The sequence below is a fragment of the Carassius gibelio genome, chromosome A7 (genome assembly GCF_023724105.1).
Source record: "Carassius gibelio isolate Cgi1373 ecotype wild population from Czech Republic chromosome A7, carGib1.2-hapl.c, whole genome shotgun sequence".
Taxonomy (NCBI): domain Eukaryota; kingdom Metazoa; phylum Chordata; class Actinopteri; order Cypriniformes; family Cyprinidae; genus Carassius; species Carassius gibelio.
This window is the reverse complement of record NC_068377.1, coordinates 12,177,572-12,198,261: the sequence shown is the minus strand read 5'-3', so window position 1 is coordinate 12,198,261 and position 20,690 is coordinate 12,177,572. Positions and strand designations below refer to the sequence as shown.

The window sequence follows — 20,690 nt, the reverse complement described above, 5'->3', positions numbered from 1 at the left end:
TGCCAAGACAATTGTGAGTTTTGCTGTTTCCCCGTCAAAAAGGAGAAGCCAAAACACTGCATTATCTTGACAATGATTACGGTGTTTTGTTCTTGGGTCAAACTCGGGACTTTTATTTTGAAATAACGGACGTTTGTTGCTGTAACGTTCATCGTCAGCCAGAGCACAGCGAAGGGCTCTGTATCGATTTATGCGGTGCTTTGATTTTAATAGTTTGTTTTTTAAATGAGTGATAAAAGCGAGAGTAATGATGATAAAAGCAGAAATCGCAGCGTGGTGTATGTTTACAGTCCGGAGTACATCCAGACATGCGACTCCCTGTCTAAAGTGCCAAACCGGGTGAGACGAGCTGCACGTTACCTCACACTCTCCCAAACACAACACACCTCTGGCTTCATGGAGACACTGCATACTGATAAATGTAGAGACATGAACTTGAGAGGGAATCGCGTTTGCTCTACTTAGCTGGCTTGGTACTAATGGAAAAGTACTGTGTTATGGACATCTACTTTAGTAAATTACCGTGGGATTCTTTTGATTATTTTGGAGTATCATACAAATACCAACCAGTAACATGGAATATATGAAAACACACCTGAATGTATTTTGAAACCATGACAGTACCGGGGTACCACACAGCATAACTATACTTATTTGAATGCAAAAGTTAAAAAGTTAAATGAGTAAGTTAACCTCTCTCTTTCTCTCACAGGCGAGTATGGTGCATTCATTGATTGAGGCCTATGGCTTATTACAATACATGAGGTGTGTCAAGATTATGCATAATTGACGATTTCTCAGTATTTTAATATGTATTTTCTGATATGTAAATAATGTCAGCTGATGTTTATGTTCAAACTGTTGTGTGCATGTGTTAAGGGTGGTGAAGCCTCATGTGGCTTCAATAGAGGAGATGGCCGTGTTTCACACAGACTCTTACCTACAGCACCTGCACAAGATCAGCCAGGACGGGGACAATGATGATCCTCAGTCTGTTGACTTTGGACTGGGTGAGACTGGTGTTTAATAGACCTGAATTCAGATGATTAGGCCCGTGATTACTGTACTACATGCCCATTCTTCTGGGGAGATGTTGACTCTGGTTGCAGGAACTTGCTCCTCTTCAGACACAAGAGCATTAGTTATGTTACAGTGGGTTATGCCCCTACTGTGCATCAGACTGTTGCTCCTATTTGTTTTTTTGTATTAATTTCTGTTAAAACTTGCATTTAATAGACAATCACATTTAAATGTATATTTGCAGAAAGCATTTAATTGATGTAAAATTATGTAATTTATATGGCAAGTTAAACGTGGCAGCCCTTTAAATTGTTTAAAACATTTTCACAGACCACCTAGCTCCCCCTTCGTCCCCCTGCAGAGCTCTGTTTTAACCCTATGAATTAGAATTAGGTGTCCATACACTTTTGGCCATAAAGTGTAGTGTGTTAGCCGAGGTTATGGTGTCCCTTTGTTGCATGCAGTGCAGGCAGTTGCCTCTAGCTTACAGCAGAGGGCAGTATTGTGCTTGAATCTTTCTCAAACTTTCCAGTTATAACAATCAGTGTTTCATTTTTGTACTGGATCATGGCCATTTGTAATTTAAAAGCCTGACAAACTGACACTTCATACGAATCTCCAGGTTTAGAGAATAGTGTTGTTTTTAAAAGGGGAAACAAAGATTTGTACAATTAGATTTTTGGTGTTTTTTGTCATTTTTAATAAATGAAAGTTCGTTGACAGAAAGTGGGAGAAAGAAATGTGGGGTGGAGCGGGGGGGGGGGGGGGATTTGGAAAAGGTCCACAAGGCAGGATTCAAACTCGGGACACACAGAGCACAACAGTGCTATATGTTGGCACTCTGCCACAATGCTATCTGCTCTGACCAACGGATCTTTTTTTTTAATGTAGCTCAGTGTTTATTGTTCTATCTCGCTCTCCCTCTCCATATCTTTCCTCTCACTTTCCTCTCTACACCCCATCCCATTGTCCCTCCGTGTTATCAAACCCCCTTCTTCTCGCTCTGTTTTTTTTCAGGTTATGACTGTCCGGTGGTGGAGGGTATTTTTGATTACGCCGCTGCCGTTGGAGGAGCCACTCTGACTGCTGCCCAGAATCTGCTGGATGGAAAGTGTGATGTGGCCATCAACTGGGCCGGAGGGTGGCATCACGCCAAGAAGTAAGACGGCACAGCAGGCCTTGTCCCCACACTCTTGTGTTTCACATCCACATCAATCATTGAGATGAGTTCGCCATAAGTACTAAGAAGACCTGCATGGTTTAAACCAAGTTCAAATTTTGACGTTACAATTTTTTTGCAGAAGCTTGTTAAACGTGCTGAGTTGTCATAAAGTATGTTTATTGAAGATGAGTTTATGTAAGTGTCGGACATTGTTCAGTGGGTCACTGGAGCAGCTGATTGAATGTGTGTTGTTATATAAGGGACGAGGCATCTGGGTTCTGTTATGTGAATGACGCTGTTCTTGGAATCCTCAAACTGCGCCAGAAGCATGAGAGAGTTCTCTATGTGGATGTGGACCTTCACCATGGAGATGGTAAAAACACGTCCATATTGATGTTGTTAATAGCATTTAACATCCTTCTTTTCAGATTTCTACCGGATTTCCAAATGCACATTAACACCATGAGCAAATGTTTGATGGGTCAGTCACATGACGTTCATTTTCATTAGAATTTTGAAATTCATTTATTTAAAAACACGTAAAAAACGCAGTTCATGTATATGCACTTTTTTCTTTTACATTCCAAAATTAACCATCATTTTGAGTTTTTTTTTTTTTTGGGAGGGAGACACAAAGTAAAATAACAATATCAGGTTAGTACAAGCCCTCTGATATCATAATGACAAACAAAAGTCTTTTTTTTAAAAAGTCCTTGAAAAGAAAATCTCATTAGGTAGTTTTGCATAATACTTCTTTTTTTATTTCTTGGAGAACAATCATTTTAACAAAAATGCTTATAAATGTATTAAACACCTCGGTCCACCAGATTAATGTCATGTGGTGCAAACAACATGTGGATAAAAGCATAAAACAGGAAATGATATCATAGAAAGGACCACTTCAGACCTTTATAACTGTGTGTAGAGGTAAAAAATGCAGGTAAAAAAAAAAAAAAAGGCAGGTAATTTTTATTTGCCATAGACTCAGATGTTTAGATAGTAGTAGCTCATGTTCCTTCTTTGTGTTAATTTGTTATCAGTTCAGGTTATTTTTCAATTAGAACACGCATCCATCAGTGAAAAAGGGCACTTCCTCTAAGCTTTTATTGTGACCCAATTGAATATCCTTCCCTTTATTCTGCATCGTTTCCTCTCCAGGTGTGGAGGACGCTTTCAGCTTCACCTCTAAAGTCATGACAGTGTCTCTGCACAAGTTCTCCCCTGGCTTCTTCCCAGGTCAGTTCAGCATGCCTCTGCGCCTCAGTGAAGACCAGCGCGTCTTTTAATTCCCTTAATTGACAGTCATGTTTCAAGCCATGCCAGAGCTGGAGCTGCAGGCTCCACTCCAGCGCCCAGAGTCTGATTACCCTGCTGATAACAGAGACTGGAGCTCTATGGCTTCATGGAGACTCTGAGAGCCCCTTCAGTAACTTAACAGTAGCGCTTGGAAAGGTAACTGGTCAAATGCAAGATATTGTATGATTTAATTATTATTTACTTAAGGATTTATTAATGGTTTGTTTTTGCAACAGTTGCCAAGTGGTCTTCACAAATGACACAACAGGATCCATGTTGATTCCTGAATCCTGGCATAGATTTTCTTAACATTAAAATAAAATTAAGATTTACATTCTATTCAGATGTTTGTAGGGGAAACCTGACTGAATTGAGTAGGTTTAAAATTTGTTTAAGAATTATAGTTAGGCAAATAAGCAAGCTGCAGATGTAAAAAATAATTTCAGTATGTAATCTCACTGCAACAGCTTCATCTCAGAAAAAGACAATACCATTGGTTGAAGTATTTTTTATGTTTGCTCAGAAAATACAGTAAAAACCGTAATATTGTGTAAAAATTAATTTATCCCTGTGATGTAAAGCTGAGTTTTCAGCAACCATTACTCCAGGCTTCAGTGTCACATGATCCTTCAGAAATCATTCTATCTGTCCATCTATCTATCCATCCATCCGTCCATATATAAATATATATATATATATATATATATATATATATATATATATATATATATAAAATTTGTGGAAACGGTGGTACATCTTTTCAGGATTCTTTGATGAAAAGAAAGTTCAAAAGAGCACCATTTATTTAAAATATTATTTCTGTATTTTCTGTCATTTTTGATTGAATGAATGAATCCTTGCTAATTAAAATGATTAATTATGAATAAAAAAAATCTTGATGACCCACTCTTTTAAATGATACTGTAAATCGTCCTTCATTTAGATAATTCATACTGTCCCTGACATAAGTTCTATCAGTCATATGAATGACCTTCAAAGAGACCAAATTTAGCTTCTGGTTATAATTTGTTCGACAGGCACAGGTGATGTGATTGACACTGGGCTGGGCAAAGGACGCTGGTACGCGGTGAACGTCCCCCTCGAGGATGGCATCCGTGATGATCAGTACTGCCAAACCTTCACTAGGTCTGTAAAGATCCAGTAACCAACCAGTCGAAGTTCCTTGCAATGTTTTGTTTGTCCCCATGGTTCAGTGTAATTTAAACATAGAAATTATTTCTTTTTTGGGGGGTTTTCTCTCAGTGTGATGCAGGAAGTCAAAGCTCTGTTTAACCCTGAAGCAATTGTGATGCAACTCGGAGCAGACACCATGGCGGGTGACCCCATGTGCTCCTTCAATATGACTCCCGTCGGAGTCGGAAAATGTCTGAACTATATACTGGACTGGGAGTTACCCACTCTGCTTCTAGGAGGAGGTGTGTGTCATTGTTTTTATTGAATTATATTACACTCCCAAAAATGAAAATTCTGTCATCAGTTACTCACCCTCATGTTGTTCCAAACCCTTAAGACTCTCATTCATCAACACAAATTAAGATTTTCTATATATATATATATTCCCTCATCATTTCTATCCATCCAAAGTCCACCCAACAGAATTTTCCAAAAGATTATAAAGAGAACATAAAAAGCAGTCCATATGAATTTCACAGTTTAATTAATGTCTTCTGAGGAGACGTGTTTGGTTTTTATGATGAACAGATTTAATATCTTCTTTTATTCATGCATTGTTCAATGCTAAATGTTAATTATGCAGAAATCAAATCGGTTTAACTTCTTGATTCCTATGGATTATGTTCACACTGTCATTTTGTACAAATGTTGGTTGCATGGATTGACACAAATTACGAGAGATTATTAAATGCATCTTTATTTGTTTTGAAGATGTTATGGGTTTTTTACGACGTGCGTGTGAGTAAATGATGACAGAATTGACAATTTTGGATGAACAAACCATTTCAAAAACAAACCTCGATAGACCGCTTCAGCAGTGTTGCCCAGTTTGTTCTCGCTCCATGCCTTAACACTGACAACAACATCTTCTGTCCTTGTTGCCAGCTTTCTGACTCGGCCAAAAAGTTTATTAGTGTGTTGTTACGGCCAGGAGAGGGTGGGGTGGTTGGGCTGAGAGAAGAAAGTGAACTTTTGTGATTTCAGCCCATTTTAAAATGAGCTCTAAGCTGCAGACCTGCCTAGCCAAGCTCTAGATGAAAGGTAGTAATTACACGAGTACAATGAAGCCCTTTTGCTGACTTCAATCCCCCTTCGCTCTCTCTGTATACAAATCTGCCTCTCTCTGTCCTTCTCAGGCGGCTATAACCTTGCCAATACTGCCCGCTGCTGGACCTATCTAACCGGGACCGTCCTAGGACAGACTCTGTCTTCTGAGATCCCGGACCACGAGGTGAGACCCCGTTCCCTCTCTTCTTTCAGCAGCTGTATAAAACTCCACTCTCTTCTCCTCCTCTTCTTCCATTCCTGCTGAGTCACCTGGTCTAATCAAAGAAGTCCAAGCACCTCTCAATAACCAGGATTGTTTTCATGTGATTCAGGATCTGGGAGGGGGGCGTGCGTGCGTGCGTGTGCACACCATTGAAGGGGTCTTAACAATACTACTCTGTCCCTACCGGTTGACTGAGAGGGTCTTGTGCTTTTCTTTCCCCAACTGTTTATGCCCCTCTCTCCTCTTACTCTTTCTGTAGAGAAAGAGAATGTGTGTACCCAATTCTGAGTGAGCCTTTTTCATGCTTTTTTGAGGAGCTTCTGAGGAGAGATGAAGGGCTGGAAAGGCCTTCTGGTTGGTCTGGGAGAGTTCGATAATATCTCTCTTTTCTAACAACACACAAAGAAGGTCTTTTAATGTTTATAGAGAGCACTTTCATGGTCACCACAATAAAAGATGCCATTGTTTCAGCTGACATGACCTCCTGCGTCATGTTGACCTTTGACCTCTCTACAGGGTAAGCAACCAAAATAAAACCGTTTAATGACAATGATGGTCGTGATGATTATCAATGCTGCTGAATAGATTTGAGCTTCCTGGAATACTTCAGGATAGGTTAATCAGGGATTTTTTTTTTATAATATTGTATTGTACAAAATATAATACTTTGTTGTTTTAAGAAAAACCCCACAAAAAACTACAAGATACAATATGGCCCTAGAAGTCAATAGCCCCTGCTGGGAGTTATTTCACCTTTTATTTATTTAAAGCATTCTTCTCCATTGAGAGCCATTCAAAATTGTATATGTATTCTAAACTTTTTGCAACATGTATTTGTTACACTTTACAATTTATTACATTGGATGTTTAACTAGGGCCAGTTTTTTGGAGTACTCTTAAATGTGTGAAATGGACTTCCCTCAATACACTACCATTCAAAACGTCCCATATGTTCACCAAGGCTGCATTTATTTAATTTTATTTCACTTAACAAGTTAAGAAATCGATATTGTGAAGTAGTATCCAAATTTAAAGTAACTGTTCCATGTAATTAATTATTATGTAATTAATTCCTGTGATGCAAAGCTGAACTTTCAGTGTCATTACTCCAGTCCCAAGTATCATGTTCCTTCAGAAATCATTCTAATATGATCATTTTGTGCTCATTAAACTTTTCTTATTAAAAATAATCTTAAAAATTGTTGTGCAACTTAATAGTTTTGTGGAAACTGTCATAGGAAGTTCAAAAGAACAGCATTGTGTTTAAAATAGGATCTTTTGTAAAATTATGAAAGACTTTACTTTCACTGTAGATCAACTGAATAAAAGTATCTTTTAGGTTTCTTAAAAAACAAACTAAATTGTACTGATCCCAAACTTTTAAACCGTGTTTATTACCTTATTTATTGATTGACTTATTGGTGTGAAATAAGTGGGGAAATATACAGTATTTATCTAGTGGAAATATTATGATTGTTTTATAATGTGCTTTGTAACTTTGGAAATCCTTGTTATAAATTCCTGGTATTCCATTCAATTTCCATTCCAATCTCTATAATGGTAAAAGCATGAACCAGCCCTCCCTAAGAGCTCTGCCGAAGTCTGCTGGTCCACTACATATTTCGAGTTTTAGGACCACCACTCCTTCTCCCTCTTCTCCTCATCCCTCCTCTTTCTCTCTATAGCTTCTTTTCCTTTTATTGTTCCTTCCATCAGCTTTTCAAAGCATGAAGCATTCTCTCCTCCCCTCTTAGAGAGTGGAACCCCCATCTCCTTACCAGCACTGTTATTGTGTTTCCATCCCAGCCAAACAAAAAACGATTTAACAGTAGTGTGAGTCCATAAAGACAAAGATGGAAGAGAGAGAGAGAGAGAGAGAGAGAGAGAGAGAGAGATGAGGCTGATAAAAGACTGAGGCATCCACCAATGGGGGTATAAAAAAAGACAGAAGAGTATTGCAGCATGGAAGAAGCTGGGAAAAGAGAGGTGGAACAAGAAGCACTTTGTACCTGAGCCATCTCTCTCTCTCTCCCCTCGAGCCGGTCCAGCTGCTGAGACTCTGAGGCGGCTCAGTCTGGGTTCTGCCCTGCCAGGACTGCAAACAATGAAGACAGACTGGAGCGGAGGCATACAACGAGCTCATTCAGACCCTGTCACAGACACAGAGAGATGAAAAAGTGAGGCTAATATAGACAGTCCTCCCTCACAAGGGAGAGTCCCAGAACAAATGCAGAGCCTTTTATTTGGACCTGAATTGTTTCTCTTTAAGAAACTGATGAATTGGAAAAGCCTGTGCTGTGCTTGGGCCAAGACAGCCCTGATATTGGTCTAAATAAATGCCATTGTTGGCATCTCCTTTTAAAGGCAACAGCGCGTCAATCCAGTTCCTTTTTGGTACCAACAAAACATCTCTTTCTTCGATCGAAATCAGAGCACAAACCTAGGCAACGATATATTTAGCTGATTAAGATGTCATGATTTAAATATAATAAACAGTTAGCCACAGAAGTAATGAATTATTCACACTTTAGGGGGAATAACATCATGAGACACACAGGTCTCTGAGATGTTGTGGAATTCAGAGAGGTTTCCCAAACACGTCTGCTGTTGTGCCCGACTGTAATTATTCAATAAACCACTTCTGTCTTAAACTCACTGTATTGATTGAGCTAAAACTATGCGTGTGATGGTATAATTTTATTTGTATCACGATAACTGCTGAAGCTTATTCATAATTTTTCATCACAGTATTGAATTACATTACAAACGTAAGTGTTGTGCTAATTATTAAAGGTTTAGGCACCTTTTTTTCAAATAACAAAATAACCTTGAACATTTAAATAAAGTAAAACGGTACACAATAAAAATGTTCTAGATAAACAGATGTTTAAAACAGGTTAAATTGTGGAACAACTATAAAGAAAAATGATGAAGAATCTGACCCCATAAATCAATTATATTTTGAATGAATGGATGTTTAAAATGTGTATATTGAAAAACAGTAATTATTTTTTTTTTTTTAACTATTACGTTGCGTAGAAACACTTTGTTTACTCAGGTTGCTGTGATATTTCTGCTTTTCTATAAGGAACACCTACTGTAAGAGTGGATTTTAGGTGAACCAGTGTTGCAGTGTGACTATGCTCTTATTATTTATTTTTTACGTTCTTGTCTAAGAGAGGTGAAATTCTAAATGAAGATTGTACAGTTGACAAGTCGACATTGTTGATTACTGACAAAAACCTAAATAGCTGTACTACAGAAGAAGTAAAAGGGATAGTTTCCCCCCAAAATGTGAAAATTCAAGTTGTTCCAATCCTGTATGCTTTTCTTTCTTCAGGGAAACATTTCTCAAAATATCTTCTTTTAAGTAATGGTCACCAAAACAGTTAAGTTACCAACATTGTTCAAAATATCTTGTCGTACAATTATGGAAGGACATGAGGTTGAGTCAATTATAACATGATTGTAGTTTTTGGTGAACCACACATTGCATTTAATGTCATCTGTAGTGGTTCAGAGGACCGAAAAGTGTTAAATCTACAAAAAGTTCCAGTTTGGCTAGACCGGAAACATGTGGCTTTGTTCTGGTCAAAATCTTATCAGCAAGTGGTAGGGAATTTGCTCTGTTTTTGTTTGAGTTCTGTCAGGGACTCCGCTCAGCCCATGGGTGGAAACAGCACACACTCCTCTGTGGCCAGTAAACATCTGTACATCCTCTCCTTTTTTTCAACTCCTTTTCACTTGTTTCTGCCAAGTTATTTTCAGCACAGCCTATTGAAATAACAAACACCCAGAGCTCTGTTTCCCCCCTGCAGTTAGTCAGCCAGATAGACATCCGATCCTCTCTCTCTGGTTCTTCTTTTATTTAACTCCATTTCACATGAGAATTCAGAGGGGGTTACAAGCAGTGAACAATCTGCATGACTTCCTCCAATTGTACAAACAGTGTCTCTTAAAGACCAACGTCTACATCTAAGTGATCAACTGAAGCACTCCACCCATGACCTCAAACACTTGGCCACAGAATCTACAGGTTCCTACACAGGTGTACTGTTCGTTAATGAGCTCAGCCAGCTAACATGAACACAATCTCAAGATGACAGCTGTGCTTACGCTCGTCAAACAGTGCTAAAAGGAGTTTAAGGTCTTCTGTCTCCTCTGAATAACTTGAGGAGGTGGTGAAAACCCCATTGGGCAGAACAGGGACAGACAGCACAGACCCTTAGAGGATCTGTGTGTGGATTGAGAAGAATCCACACAACGGTTTAATTTTAAATTGATTTGTGTGAACCCATTATACACAGCAGGGTAGTCCGCCATCAGAGTTCAGCTGGTTTATTTTCTTGTATCTCAAATTGTGATATAACTACCTTTGTGAAATGTTCCTTTAGAAATCTTTTTTTGATGCACGTACACAAGTTCTCACTGGCTGGCAACTTTTTTACGGCAGGATGTTGTGAGTGCAAGTCGTGTTATGTTTGCATTGTCTGTAGCTTTGCCCTTTGAACCAGGTCTGGTACTTCACTGTAAAGTGTGAGACAGACAGACTGTCAGCACGGATTTGGCTCATGCCGCCCGCACGTACTGACTGATCTAGAAGGGAAGCGCTTCAGACAGTGTAGATGCTGTTTGTCTGCCCGTGTTATAGACTAAAGATAAGAATAAATCACATCATGTGTTCAGTGATTTTAGTGAATGTTTTGACAAATTATGATTTTGTAAAGCTTACTCTCTTTTGTCAACTACACATTTTCAGCAGAGGCCTTCAGGTGTTCCTTAACCTCTCCAATTTCATGCATCTTGAACAAAACTTGCGACGCCACAACAGTAACAGTTAGCGTGGCCTCTGTATCTTCTTCTGTGGGTGGGACTTTTTGTGCCGTTGAGTCTGGGAAGTAGCTGGCTCCCAGAATTCCGGAGTGGAATAAATGCTGGAAATGAGCTTTGTGGAAATCCATAATGGATGTTGGGTGGTGTTGATAGTTTAGGGGTCATAGTTTAAAAGGTCAAGAGATGAAACCTAAACTGACCTTTATACTTAGAGACAATGAAGTGTTGGGCTATATTTTGACTCGAAGAGTGGATAGTTGTTGTTTTTTACTCTGCCCTGTTGAGGAGGGGTTGTCTAATTTGATCTGACTTAACTTTCTGTCATCTATCTATCTATGAAACAAGCTAATGGGATAGTTCACCCAAAATACAAATTATGGCATCTATTCAAATGGATTATGTTTTTACTCACTTTTTGATGCATCAGAGTTATGGTGCAATGGTCTTTTAATGGAGAGACCGAAATCTCTCAGGGTTGTGTTTTGAAGATAAAAAAGACAGTCATATGGGTTTGGAACAACATGAGTAATTGATGACAGAATTTTTATTTTTGGGTGAACTAACTAACCTAACCCTGACAGCACACATTCACAGACTCATATGTTGTGTAATCGCTAACATGTTGGAGCGCATTGGGACTGGAGGTAAGCGGGAAAAACAAAAGACAATTAATTGAAAGCATAGTTGAGCTAATGCTTGTAACACAAATACAACCAAATCTGATCTCTGTCCAATTTAAACCCCTGTTACCCTACCAACACAATGCAGACAGTGTTTATTCGAATGAGTAAGGCAACATACCTGGCTGACTTTTTGGCCAGTCACTATAGTTTCCATTTCAAAATCATAATGCGTCACTAATTGTATTTCAGATGCATTTCATGATGTGGGAAATTTTAACTGCTTTTTAAGCGTGCCTTTTCAATCCAACGGTCAGAACACTGCGATAGACTGAGCACAGCTATCCAACAAGTTGATGTATATTTGTATGTGTGTGTTTGGAACAAAGTGGAAGTATGACTAAACCTTCCCATATTTACTAAAGTAAATGCTGCTTTCTAGCTGAGAAAATCTCACAAAAACAGGTTGTATTGAAGGAAACCTAGATCACATTAAAAGGTCATTAGTGAAGCTGTGATTAGCAGCAACTCTGTCCTAGCTGGAAAAACGTTGGTTTGTCTCCATCCATTACTCCATACATAATCATTTGCACTTTCTTTGAGTGCAAGTCCTAGGAAGGGTGAATCGCATACACATAATTCCATATTTTGACTTATAACAATTTAACTAAATGGAATGCTTGTCCAATGTTTGACCAAAATGAACATTTTGGATTTGGGATGACATGAGAATTTTCAGTCTAATATCTTCAACCTCATCGTGTTTTAAAATGCATGAATTATAAAAGTGCCCAAATAAACCATTTAAAATAAATGCTGCAGTCGAGAGTTGTTACTTTAAGTGATGGTGACTTTAAGTATGCTTTGTGTTTTGCTTTGCTCATCTCAAATCCAGTACTTCACTGAATACGGCCCGGATTATTCCCTGGAGATCAGCCCGAGCTGCCGGCCCGACCGCAATGAGAGCCAGCATCTGGAGCGGGTCATCAGCACCATCAAAGGTAATCACCATAACAACATCCAGAAACTCACCAAACACAAACATGTCACACATTCTCCACACTTAATCCAATACCATTTCCACTGATGGAATTACTTTTGTCCATTTCAAAGCTACTTAAAATACTTAAAGTAATGGCCTGTTTATTTGGAAAACCATTGATGATGGGTAGCATGGTGTGTCAGTCATTCATCCAGATGTACCTCTAGCCTCCTCAAGAACTTTGCGTCCCACCCCCCTCTAGTGACCAGGGAGACCTTTAAACCAACCACAGTTGTCCCATGTGACTGGCTCTCTTCAGCTGTAGAAAAGAGAAATGAATGTGTTTGATGTTCCCGGTCATCAGTAAACTAATAAGCAAAGCATTCTTAGAAACTTGCAGCTGAAGTCTCAAGAGAGCGGCTGGGATGAGAATGAGAACAGGCTACATTAGGAACATTTGCACACATGTACACATGGGGCCCCAGACACGCACTTATCCACGTTTTAGTTTTAGTTTTAGTTTGCTTCTTGACAAAGTGTCTGGTTTGTCCCTTTGACACAAGGTTCTTCTTATTAGTTATAAAAGTGATTTTTTTTGTTGTGTTGTTGCAACAACTGTGCATACACTGTGTGTGTGTGTGTGTGTGTGTGCTTATTTGAGGTTTCAGCAAACTCTTGCCTTTACACCTTCTCCGGGGACTTAGTTTTAAGACTCAAAACATGTTTTAAAGCTATGCTGAGAAGATTTCAGATGCCCCTTGGATGTAATAAAATAAGGATTTTTCCTTTTGAGCTCATTCAAACATCTGTGTGAATGGGCAGAAATCTGGCAGTGCAGACGGAAAAGCAGTGTTCCGAATATTAACACACGGTCATTGTTTGTGTATAAGAACAAATTTGATTCAGAAAAGCCAGCCTAAGTCTTACAAAGTCCTTCACTTTACTCATTGTGTGGTGCAGTGTTATTTATAAAGTGTTGTTTATATAATGTTGTTTAAGATATAATATTTAAACATTATCGATTAATCTTTAGCATCGCTTAAATGCTAAAACAAATAAATATATACAAATATAAATATAGGGAGAGTTTGTTTAATCCCCTTCACAAAAAAGTAGAAATCCAAAGGAACTGAATTTGGTTAAAAGATTAATTTGTGAACTGGATATCGTAGGGTGCTTTCACATCTCTAGTTCGGTTCATTTGGTCCGAACCAAGGGCAAACCATTATACATTGTAGCATTTTTCAGCTTTTTTGGTTCCTTTTCACACCACACTGATTGCTTTGGTCCGAACTAGTTGAAACGAACCAAAATGCAGTCACATGACAACATCGACATCACTGATTGGCCATTGATGTATTTCCTAAACTGCTTTTCGAGTTTAAGTGCGGGGAAATTCCAACATAAGAGGAAAAGCCAGCAAACAACATGGAGACAGCACAACTATGGAGAGACGACCATAATCTAGTACATTGTTTGTGTACACCACAATATGCAAACAATACATTTCTACGATGAAGCACGGATGCGGCTTGAAAACAACCTTCTACTGCACTACAAACGGCCCGCTCGTAACTTCAAGCGGAGGCGTGCATTAATTCTTCTTAACTCTGGCCAAATTTCTATGAGGCTCCGCACCTCCTCACTACTCCAAGCTTGTCCACGAGCTGCCATGCTTAAGTGCAAACTGTCAACAAACACTTCCTCATCCCATAATGCACAGCGCAGCTGACTACGGCAGCTGGTTTAGTCCAAACATTATCAGTACTTTTGGCAGTTGGGTCTGTTCGAGGTCGGATCACGTTCTCACCACAAACGGACTGCTCCAGAGTTCATTTGAAAGCGTACCGAGACCACCTCTTCAAGCAGGTCTCGGTACGCTTGTTTGGTCGACTTTTGGTGTGCACCTGAGTGCGATTGCTGCTTTCACACCTGCCCAATCGAAACGCACCAAACGGGGAAACGAACTCTGGTACAATTCAACCAAACTAAATGAGGCAGGTGTGAAAGCACCCATAATGACTGATCCACAAAGTTTTTCTTGCTGTTGCTACTACTTTGTGCTTTGTAGTTGCAAATGTAATGAAAGGGCTTGGAGAAATGGATTGCGAAAGTATCAAGTTTCAACTTTGATCAACTTTAAAATTTCATGAAGTAAATCTCAATAAAAAATATTTATAATAAAGTAAAAATCTGTTATAGAAGTGTACACCTCTGTATTTATATACTACACTAGTATCTCTACCATCTCTCTCTACTATACTAATATCATTTAGAATGATAGTTATTTATAGATTTTCAATTTTAGTAATCTTGTGCTTTTGTCATTTTTTTTAAATCTAGATTTATCTAATTTCAGTCATTTAAGCCCTTTTTATAGTGCTTAAAAACTAGAGACAACATTTCTAAATTTAAGTTTTTTTAATCTAACATTTTATATCAGCTTTATTGGAAATAATGACATTACTGGTGTGATGTTTTAAATGAGTAGTTCACCCAAAAAGACAAAAGATATTTTGAATAATGTTGAATAAAGTTTCAGCTGTTTTGGCCGTGCAGTAAAGTCAAAAGGGCTCCACAGACTTTGAGTAAATAATGACTGAATGTTCATCTTTGGGTGAACTTTCTCTTTAAAGAAATGTGTTCATCCCTCTAAAGCTCTGTTGTTCATGAGAGAGGCATGAGTGGCGGTGTGTGCTCTTCTGGTCTTATCACCAAGCTCCTTATAGGATGAAGTTGACCCATCTAAACACCCTTGACTTTTGTGCAGCCCTTGAGTTTTTAAATGCTCAACAAGCTGAAGAAACATCTGCTTATTTCTCTCTAATCTTTTCAACTGACAAACAACTTGATGAATGAATAGCTCGAGTTTAGACAGGGCTTTCTTCTGCGGACATATAAATTCTATGATTTGCAACAGCTGCATGTATGATATGATAGCTGTCATTGCTTACCCTGGTCGCCCAGTTAGTTTGTTTGTTTAATTAATGAATTATTTACTTTTAAATAAACTATTTTAAACACTTATACCAAAAGGAAAGAATAATGCATTGCATTGCTATATAACAGGCCTATTATAACATTCAAGAACTGTGTCATCTTACAATTGGAGAACAACAGAGATAAAATACATACTCTTTAAGTTTTTATAATGTAGGATTTTCGCAAGATTTTCATAAATGTAACTTGTCATTCCGGCTCGATTCTCACCAAACCCCACACAATACATTAGAAACGCTTGGAATATAGCTCACGCCATGAGATTAACGGTTATTTTACGACAGATTTGCATCAGCCTAAAACAGTGAAAGTCACCATCTCTGCCATTCTCTGCCAAGTGAGAGCAGGAAATTGTGTGTCTGTGTGTGTGTGTGTGTGTGTGTGTGTGTGTGATTCGAGAAAGGAAGGTGATAAGCCTTTAGAATAACAAGGTGATTAGTTACCCCCATAGTTCACACAGTTCCAATAAACTAAACCGCAGACAAGCGCAGACCAGTATTGAAGTGTACAACAGCCATAACTTTGTTTTTGAGTTTATTTAATTAATATTGAGTCAGTTCATGGTCGTATGGTAATAAAAGTATATTTTTATTTGTGTACATTCAAAATGACAATAAAATGTCATGCCTTTGAAAAATAAAGTGAACAACAAAATGTGCTGCTTTGGTGTGTCTCGGTCTCATTGAGCATCTTTCTGGCACACGCCACAAACATGAACCAATACACAGCAAATGCACCTAGGTAGTCTACATTTAGATTATTTGATGTGCAATGCATCATATAATTCACTTTGGAATAAATCACAGCATGTATCAAAAAAGTGACTTGACAGTCTGGAAAACACGGTAGGCTATAGCTATTTATTTTTTTGCGGACACTCTGGCACCTTGAGAACCGCTGGTCTACAGAAGAAAGCCCTGTCTAAACTCCAAGCTGTGTCAAGCTATTCATTAATCTGGTTGTTTGATGAGAAAAAGATGAAATGAAGTTGCGATGAATGCATTGAGAATCCGTACACCTGCAGCAGTGGACGACTAATGCCTCGCATTGTTTGATCTTCTGCTGACCAATCAGCAGAAAGGGCCGTTTAATTCCCACCCACATGTAGAAATCGAAAATTCAAGCTGTTTATACATTTTTCTACGTCTGAATGAAAAATGAAAATTTCAGCTGATTTGTTGTTTTTTCTTTCTTGGAAAAAAAAAACTATGAAAAGAGCTGTTATCTCATTTTCCTACTTTCGATATTCAAACAAAAAACAAGTGAACACTCTATACCTGATTTTGGTTTTCTAATTTCAAAAGGAAAATCCCATGGCCACCAAGTACATGGACCTAGAGACCTGCGTGGGATAGATTTTTCTGTCCCGCTCCTACAGAAATGTTATCTTGTCCTGCTCCGGCCTGCAACATTCATGTTTTGTCCCGCTCAGCCAGCATAAAAGTAGCCTATATAGATTTTTTTTCTCAGTACAACCATCATCATAGTGCATGTCGCCTAGCCACAACAGCATAAACGCTCCTGATAAAATATTTGTTATTAAAGCATCAGTATTCACAAACCGCTGTTTCTTTGAACAGAAATGCAAGCATGGGCTGCTGTGTGCATGGTTTGGCATGGCAGAATGCGAGCAAAGAGCGCTCCCTTTATAATCACTAGCTCTAGGGAATAATTAAAAAGGGCTTAAGGCGCAGACGGTTCAACTTCCAATTTAGGCTTTCCACCCATCTCTTAAGACTAGACTGCTGTATCACACATGGGCACAAATTCCAGTTTATTTCTACTTTTAGGATCTTTGTGGATTTTTGTGGTAATTGTAGTTGTTGTTTGGATAGTCAGGACAGTGTAGCACACTGGTCAATAGATGTCAGATGGTTGGGTTTATATTAGGGGGAAGTAATTGTTTGTAATGAGGTTTTATTAGGCACTAAATTACACCATTAAAGTGTAGGGTTTTCTAAAGATTTCCATATCGTTTTTCAACAAGCTCGCACAGCCCTGTGTGCCTCCACTTTCAAATGAACAGCTCACAACAATTAAACTCTTTAATTAGGATTTTTCTGTAGTGCTCAGTGCTTGTTTACAGTCTTATGTATGTCACATAAGTGCCATGTTTATGAGGGAAAGGAAATCATGCAGATGAGGGAAGCAAATGCAAGACGAGTGCCAACCTGTGTGATGAGAGTTACCTGAAGTCTGTGTGCCTGACCTTCCCAAACATGCATAGTATGACATGCATTCTGATAATAGTGAAGAACTGCAATTGATTCATACAAGTAATATATAGAGAGGCTTGAAATTGTTACACATTACCCGAGTTTCCAAGCACATCTGGGTTGCATTTACAACACTCAGCCTTGCATTATAAAATGCTGAGAGAAAGAGGGGCAAAAACGAGTAAACACCATACACAGTTGTTTTCAGTGGTTCTGATCAGCAAATACTACAGTTTACCAAACTCATGTTGAATGCCGTATCATTTTAAACAGTGGGTGTTTAATAGAGACTATACGGTTTGTGCATGTTGTAAATGACTACAAACCAACGGGACATTTTTGTTGATTCCATCCCTGAAAACAGTCCATATTTGATAAGAGGATGAATATGTAGGCCGGAAAGATGGAGACGGGAGATCACCGGACATCTGCTGAATTCTACATGTAAATAGATTCATAAAAGTTTATGGTTTCCTTAATGTGAAACCACTGAAGTTTTAGGAAAGGAAAAGCTTGCTCATTTCAAATGAGAATTGAAGATAATTAGTTCCAAGTGCTCTTGAACCTCAACCTTCAAAGTAAGGGGAACATGTTGTGCTTAAAAAAAGCGTTAAAATGTCACTGTAAATGTATGGCTTCCGATTAAATCTCTGAAAATGAGCGAATGCTTTTTCTTAAGTTGTGAAGGAGCCATGACCTCATGTACATTTCATGACAAACTGTGGCCTTATTGCAGATAAAGTGACTTTATTAAAAAAGATATTTTTACAAATGTAATTTTACAAAATTACTTTTTTTTTTTTTATGATTATAAAGCTTGCTTTGTAAAGTACGGATTCCTATTGATTCTTTTTTTTAAACCAGGATTTCCTTTAGAGCCTTAAATTCAAATTCTTTTGCCAAGCAGCTGGTGGGAACAAAGGAGACGTCCTTTTTCAGCTCAGCTAGTGTGAATGGCAGGCACAATTCCAATGCAAATTGTGGTTTGTAAATCCATGTAAATTGATTTAGATTTAGAAATATTTGAATAGCTTGTGCATCCATAAGAGACGTCATAGGAAATCCTGTTTTTTTTCCAGATTTGCAACCTCTGCTTTGTTTCAGTTTGTGTCATTGAAGTGTGCCAGGTCCTTGTGCAGACGTTCAGCTGTCTCTATCACTGTATTAATATTTTTCAATATGTTTTCTGTAATTCACTCTTTACCCCTCTCTATTTCCTCCCCTGCTTGATTACAGGGAATCTGAAGAATGTAGTTTAGGAGTGGGCTCCCAGCTTGTGTTTCCGAATCAGGCCCTGCTCCTCTAATGAAGATGGTGTGTCGGAGCCATCACCAGAGGGGAGATTGGTAAACATTACTCGAAAGTTTCCGGAGGGAAAAACAATGCAGAGATGGGCCAGTGTTGCCACATTTGAACGGTTTTAGTCAATGTTGGATATGGGGCAGATATTTAATAGGTGTACTTTTTTACAGATATCCAAAGCCATTTTCAGGTGAAACTGAGTGTGAATGCAACAAGTTGAGGGTGCAGTATGTTACAAATAACATGTTTGGTTTTTTGTCACTTTCTGTTTTAACTGTATGGGATCATTTGTAAGTGAGATATTGTCTTGTCAAAGATGCATCCCAGAAACATGTCGAACCATGGTTGCACAGGGCAAGTCAGTGAGATATTTACAGTTTGTCTTCATTCCCCTAAATGTAACCATCTTTTATCATTTTTAATTGCAATGTCTTGCAGTGAATTCCAAGTCACGTTGGCTTCATAAACTGTGTTATGTTGCCTGTGGCATGCTTTTTACCACAATGTTTATTTTCTTGTGTTTGATGAGTGAGTCAAAAATTGCAAATGTTTTTAAGCTGCCTGTCAACTTTAAATTTTTGTATAAATGCTCTTCTGTTATATATTAAAATCTAAAAAAGAAACTGTGTGGCTTTTGCAGTGAGTGTTGTGCTTGTGTTTCACTAGAAGCTGCCACATGTGGAAGTCCTGTTCTTTTCAGCTTGATCTTTATGGATTTCTAGGTTGCAGAGGTTTCTCTGAATGGCACACCAAGTGTGATTCATTAAGTCCTTTATTAGCTTTGAGAGATGGGCCTTATTGCATTTTTGCCCAATAAACAGATCCATGCTACGAAAAGAGCGCTATAAAACTTGCAGAATCAAACAGAGAGACGGGACTGATTTTCAGCGACTCGTCCTATTAAAACCTTAATGCGTGTCGAACCTAACAGTCTACTCAATACCTAAATGATCCTGCTTTTGATCTTTCCTCTGGAGCAGGTTGCTTTTGATAGACTAAATAAATAAGGGTGGGGGCTGAAATGTGATACTCTAGTATACTGTTTCATTTCAGGTTTTAATCGTTTCAAGTAAGCATACTGAATACTTGCAGCTGTACTTTGAGTCAAATAACATGATACCAATTCTATTTATTGAATTTTCTGTCCAGTTCGATTAGGTTATTCAAATGCATTGAAAATGCAATACATACAAGAAATGATAGAATACAGCTCATGTTTTTGATTTTCGAATTAAAATTCATAACATTAAAAAAAAAAAGTTAGAAAATTTTCAATTACTATTCCCTGTAATGTAAGAAAAGGATTTTGTCTTGTAGACTCAAATTGTTCAAGGTAAGGAATAAACTTGTAATTTATATATATATATACCTTGCTTGTCATTGACTGTTAAACTGCCTGAAGAGGTTGTTGTTGATCGTGAACCCGAACTAGAAGACGTTTCTAATGGAGATGGCACCTGCTCATCCAGTGATGGCCTGTGTTTGACATCCCAACGAATTTTATGCAAAGTGTCTGGTCTTCCCTGACGACGTGTTCAACCTTTCACTCTGATCACAAACAGATTTATACAGAGTTTTTGTCAGCAGCACTGGACTGCAATGAAGTATTTGAGGAGTGTGACCCATTATTCTATACAAAAAGTGCCCTTTATGACACTAGCTCTTGAGTTGTGACAAACAAAGGGCATGTCAAAACCGTTTGTCTTCATTTGCATAACGTTTCCCACAGGAGTGGAGCAAACCCCTGCTCTTTACCCGTCACTTCCTCCTAATCTACATGTGAAGTGTCTTCATG

General features: G+C 38.4%; 1 protein-coding gene across 2 annotated transcripts; it reads left to right on the top strand.

Moving 5' to 3' along the window:
* The first annotated feature begins 98 nt into the window (after positions 1 to 98).
* On the top strand, positions 99 to 19,518 carry LOC128017738 (histone deacetylase 8). Of its 2 annotated transcripts, XM_052603213.1 has the most exons (11): positions 105 to 339; positions 713 to 765; positions 880 to 1,010; positions 2,038 to 2,179; positions 2,443 to 2,555; positions 3,341 to 3,418; positions 4,516 to 4,624; positions 4,742 to 4,914; positions 5,809 to 5,903; positions 12,291 to 12,396; positions 18,830 to 19,518. In XM_052603213.1, exons 1-11 carry the CDS (start codon positions 226 to 228, stop codon positions 18,850 to 18,852), a joined length of 1,137 nt encoding a protein of 378 aa, XP_052459173.1. In that variant the 5' UTR covers positions 105 to 225; the 3' UTR covers positions 18,853 to 19,518. The 2 variants fall into 2 exon arrangements, with proteins under 2 accessions (XP_052459174.1, XP_052459173.1); XM_052603214.1 differs by lacking the exons at positions 12,291 to 12,396; positions 18,830 to 19,518 and adding an exon at positions 6,257 to 6,492 and having other exon boundaries at positions 99 to 339.
* The last annotated feature ends 1,172 nt before the right edge of the window (positions 19,519 to 20,690 follow it).

Coding starts and splice junctions, on each gene's coding strand:
- LOC128017738 (XM_052603213.1), top strand. CDS start 226: ATGAGTGATAAAAGCGAGAGTAATGATGATAAAAGCAGAAATCGCAGC. Junction 4,625..4,741: donor TACTGCCAAACCTTCACTAG/GTCTGTAAAGAT, acceptor GTTTTCTCTCAG/TGTGATGCAGGAAGTCAAAG. Junction 12,397..18,829: donor GGTCATCAGCACCATCAAAG/GTAATCACCATA, acceptor GCTTGATTACAG/GGAATCTGAAGAATGTAGTT.